This window comes from Chelmon rostratus, chromosome 23 (genome assembly GCF_017976325.1).
Source record: "Chelmon rostratus isolate fCheRos1 chromosome 23, fCheRos1.pri, whole genome shotgun sequence".
Taxonomy (NCBI): Eukaryota; Metazoa; Chordata; class Actinopteri; order Chaetodontiformes; family Chaetodontidae; genus Chelmon; species Chelmon rostratus.
Window position 1 is genome coordinate 19508518 of NC_055680.1, and position 3950 is coordinate 19512467.

The window sequence follows — 3950 nt, forward strand, 5'->3', positions numbered from 1 at the left end:
CCCTTTATGGAATGAGTTTGACATGCCTGGTTTACAGGCAGCGGCAGCCTCGACCGTTTGTTATGACCTTAGTTATGTCGGCTAACAGCAGGCTTTTATTTTGAAATGAAAGCAGCGTGTACAGAAGCCCGTTAGTTCCAAAAAAGAAAAAAAGGAATGGTAAAAAGTAAAAATGTTATTTGTCCACTCTGGGCTCCCATAGAAACATGGCGGTGCAACATGGCGGCCTCCGTGAGAACGATGTTCAGACTCAGGTAACAAAACCACGAGTCTCATGAGATGATTTTATTTGTTTTCTCTGACACTTGTGATTTTGATTCATATCTCAACGCTTCTCTATTGTTTGAGTTTAACACTTCTGTCAAAATAAAGTTCAGATTGACTTCCTGTTAGAATCACAACTGTGACTGATCTGATGAATCCTGGAATGATTTATCTGGACCACACTGGACTCTTATTTTGAAATAAAAGCCAAATGAAACTGGAGGAAGTAAAAATACTTCAGGAGGTTCAGAAGTGTGATTTATTCCGTCCTGATCGGGATTTGATTCAGAGACGTGACTGACTTAAATGTGAGAAGCCTGAACCAAAGAATCTCTGCTCACGAACAGAAACTCTGAACGAAGCGTCAGGAACACGAGGACTTCACTTCCTGTTTGCTGTTACACGAATGTCTCCGCCTCAGGTTTGACTCTGCTTCATAACGAGGACGTTTACTGACGTCATGTGATGATGTCTTTTCATTGAACAACGGATTTTTGTTCTTATTCTAAGAACCGCTGAGGACAGTTTTGTCTTAGTAAAGTAAATGAATGTTTTCATGTTTTATCACGTGTCGGTTTTCTTCTTGGCCCTAACAGGCTTCCGTACAGCCGCTCAGGACAGATATGATTGGCTGTCAGCACTCACAGTCACACAGAATGTGAACGATGATCAGAAACCAAAACCTTTTCAAACCAGAAGTCAATGAAACGACTTCATTTCTGCTTCTGTTGCCGTGACGACAGCAAGGTTTCCGTCCATTCGTCCACATTTGAATTACGGATGTTTGTAGAATCGCGAGACAGGAAGTCGACACGAGGCTCTGGACCCACGTCTTCAGATTAATATAAGAATAAATATTTCTGATATATTTCTCATCTGATCTCCTCTCCATGACGACGAGGACGTCTGCGTGACCGTCTGCGTCCCTGAAGACTAAATATGATTCGTTGTTCCTCGAGTCCTTCCTCCCTTTACTGTCATCCTTCCTTCCTCTCTCCTCAGTGTCGCTCCTTCCTGTCAGCCATCTTGTTCTCAGTTTTCTGAATGATTAAAGTTTTAAGCTCCTTCCTCCTCTTCCTCCTCTTCCTCCTCAGCTCCTCGACTCCTTTTTGCCGGTTCGCGGCTTGTTGCCAAGCAACGCGTCCATCTCTGCGATGAGAGGCGGAGTCAGCTGAGTCAGAACCTGCAGCACACAAAGACAGGAAGTGGACTGATCACAGTCGTCACTTTGCTCCAATAAACCGAGATATTTTGACATGTGGCCAAAAGTATGTGGACAGCTGGACTGTTTTTTTCAGTTCCAGTGACGGGAACGTTTTACCGATCACATCCCTGCAGCGTTCAGGCTGTTTGTGGCGTCCACATACTTCTGGCCACATAGTGTACCTCGTATGCTAGTTTATGGCTGACTGTTAGCATGCTAGTTTTCACGATCATGAGTACTCTGATCCCCTGCTGAAGTAAAAGTATATACCACAGTCTAAAAATACTATGTTACAAGTCAAATATGTAACTTAAATAAAAGTACAGAAAAATGATCAGCAAAATGTACTTCAAATATCAAAAGTAAAAGTACTCAGAAGGCAGAACGGCTCCTTAATCAGAGTTGTATTATCAAAGAATATCAGATTATTCTCTGATAATCTGATAAATATGAAGAGAATCTCGTGTGCTACCCAGTACATGACTGGTGTAGTACTGCATCACATCATATACACATACTGTGTGATATACAAGGGGAAAGTAGCGTAAAATATTAAAGTTCAGTATTAAAGTAAGTATGTCACAAATTTAATTAAATACAGTACTTGAGTGCATGTAAATGAACTGTATTTATAGAGAAGTCTTCTCTAGCACACCATGAGCCTACATCACCCGTTCACACACGGCAGCATTCACCCGTTCACACGCGGTCACCTGCTCATTGTGAGCATTAACACACTCACACACTGATGTACAGCATCGGGAGCAACTGTAGATTGGCGAGACCGGGGATCGAACCCCGACCTTCAGATCAGTGGACGACCTGTGGCCCTGCCTCCTGAGTACTTAGTTACATTCCACCACTTCCTGTCTGTACCCTGAGAGAGCCGAGGTTCTCCAGCAGCTGTTCTGTGTTGGAGACTCCGAGAAGAACCGAGCTCACGCCTTCACTACGAAGACACCAGGCTGAGAGAGAGACAGGTCTGAGTCCAGCATGTAGTCCATCACGTCTTTCAGCCAATTACAGAAAGAAGCTGAGATGCTCTGATGTGACTCAAACATCAAGTAGTTTAATGTGAGCGAGACAGAAACACAAGAACAGAAGCTCAAAGACAGATAAACCCAACCTGAGGAGACATTTTAGGACAGACAATCACAGACAGACAGACAGAGGGACAACCCGAGAGACAGACAGAGAGACAGAGAGACAACTAGAGAGACAGACAGAGAGACAACTAGAGAGACAGACAGAGACAACCAGAGAGACAACTAGAGAGACAGAGAGACAACCAGAGAGACAACCAGAGAGACACCTAGAGAGAAACAGTGAGACAGACAGAGAGAGACAACTAGAGAGACAGACAGAGAGAAACAGTGAGACAGACAGAGACAGACAGACAGGTGTACCTATAGCGAGCTGAGCAGCAGTACACTTCAGTCTGTCGGCCAGCAGGTGGAGCTCTTTGATTTTGCTGAGCTGTTTTTTTCCCTCATCACTGCTGAAACGCTCCTTCAGCCACGCATAGCCCTGCACACACACACGCAGTGTATTGATCACCACGGTAACAGATGGTCTCTCGTCCTGCAGATGGATGTGTACCACTGATCATGGTGGAGTGTGTGTTACGGTGTGTTTCAGTGGGTTTGTGAGGACCTTCATGGCAGCTCTGGAGCTCTCAGGGACCCCCTCATTGTACTTTCCCGTCAGCAGACCACAGGCTAACGGGGACCAGGTCATGGCTCCGACACCTGAGGGACACACAGACCTCATGTTGAAGCACTTCATTAACCTGGTCTATATTTAGACCTGGACCTGAACAGCTGCTGACTTCAGCTGGGACTAACTGTCCACACCACCAACTGTCCACCATCTCAGTTAAAGACACAGTACAACATTTAATACTGTGTTTTTTTTGTCGGAGATCAGTCTCATCTCTGTGTCCAGAACGTGTTTAGCCTAGCTTAGCACAAAGACCGGACACGGCGGAAAATCCACCAAAAGAGAAACAACTCCACAGTTGATAAATGGAGCATGTCGTTATGTCACAGGCTGGGCTAGTACTCAATCCATCCTGTAGTCAGCAGGGTTTAGTTGACGGGCTAAGCTAACTAATGCTAATGCTAAGCTAACTCGAGCTAGAAGCTAAAATTTAGGGGCAGATCTCAAACATCAGAGACAAGAACCGACCGACTGCAAAAAGTTCGTACTGTAATAGGAACACTCATATATACTGTGTGTGTGTATATATATATATATATTTAACTCTGAAACTCTGAACCGGCATTTAAAATGTATGAAAGGTCAAATAATTCAAAGATCCACTGAAGAAATCCCCAAATGTCACAGTTATTCTCATTAAATCTGAAATAATGAAGAGTTGAGCTTCGAAACAATTCAGGCTTTAAAACAAACAAACAAGAACACCAGACACTACACTGAACACACCCTAGCAACCATTAACAACAACCACCTAACAACTTCT

At 44.1% G+C, this 3950-nt stretch overlaps 1 protein-coding gene across 2 annotated transcripts in view; it reads right to left on the reverse strand.

The window, feature by feature from the left end:
• Positions 1–1354: 1354 nt before the first annotated feature.
• LOC121626455 (voltage-gated potassium channel subunit beta-3) overlaps positions 1355–3950 on the reverse strand; it is a 25283-nt gene continuing 22687 nt past the window's right edge. For both annotated transcript variants that reach the window (XM_041964981.1, XM_041964982.1), the window contains exons 11-14: positions 3122–3216; positions 2875–2995; positions 2345–2433; positions 1355–1447 (exon numbers count right to left, since the gene is read on the reverse strand). In XM_041964981.1, the coding sequence (XP_041820915.1) occupies positions 1355–1447; positions 2345–2433; positions 2875–2995; positions 3122–3216 (398 nt within the window). The remainder of the gene's footprint in view (positions 1448–2344; positions 2434–2874; positions 2996–3121; positions 3217–3950) is intronic.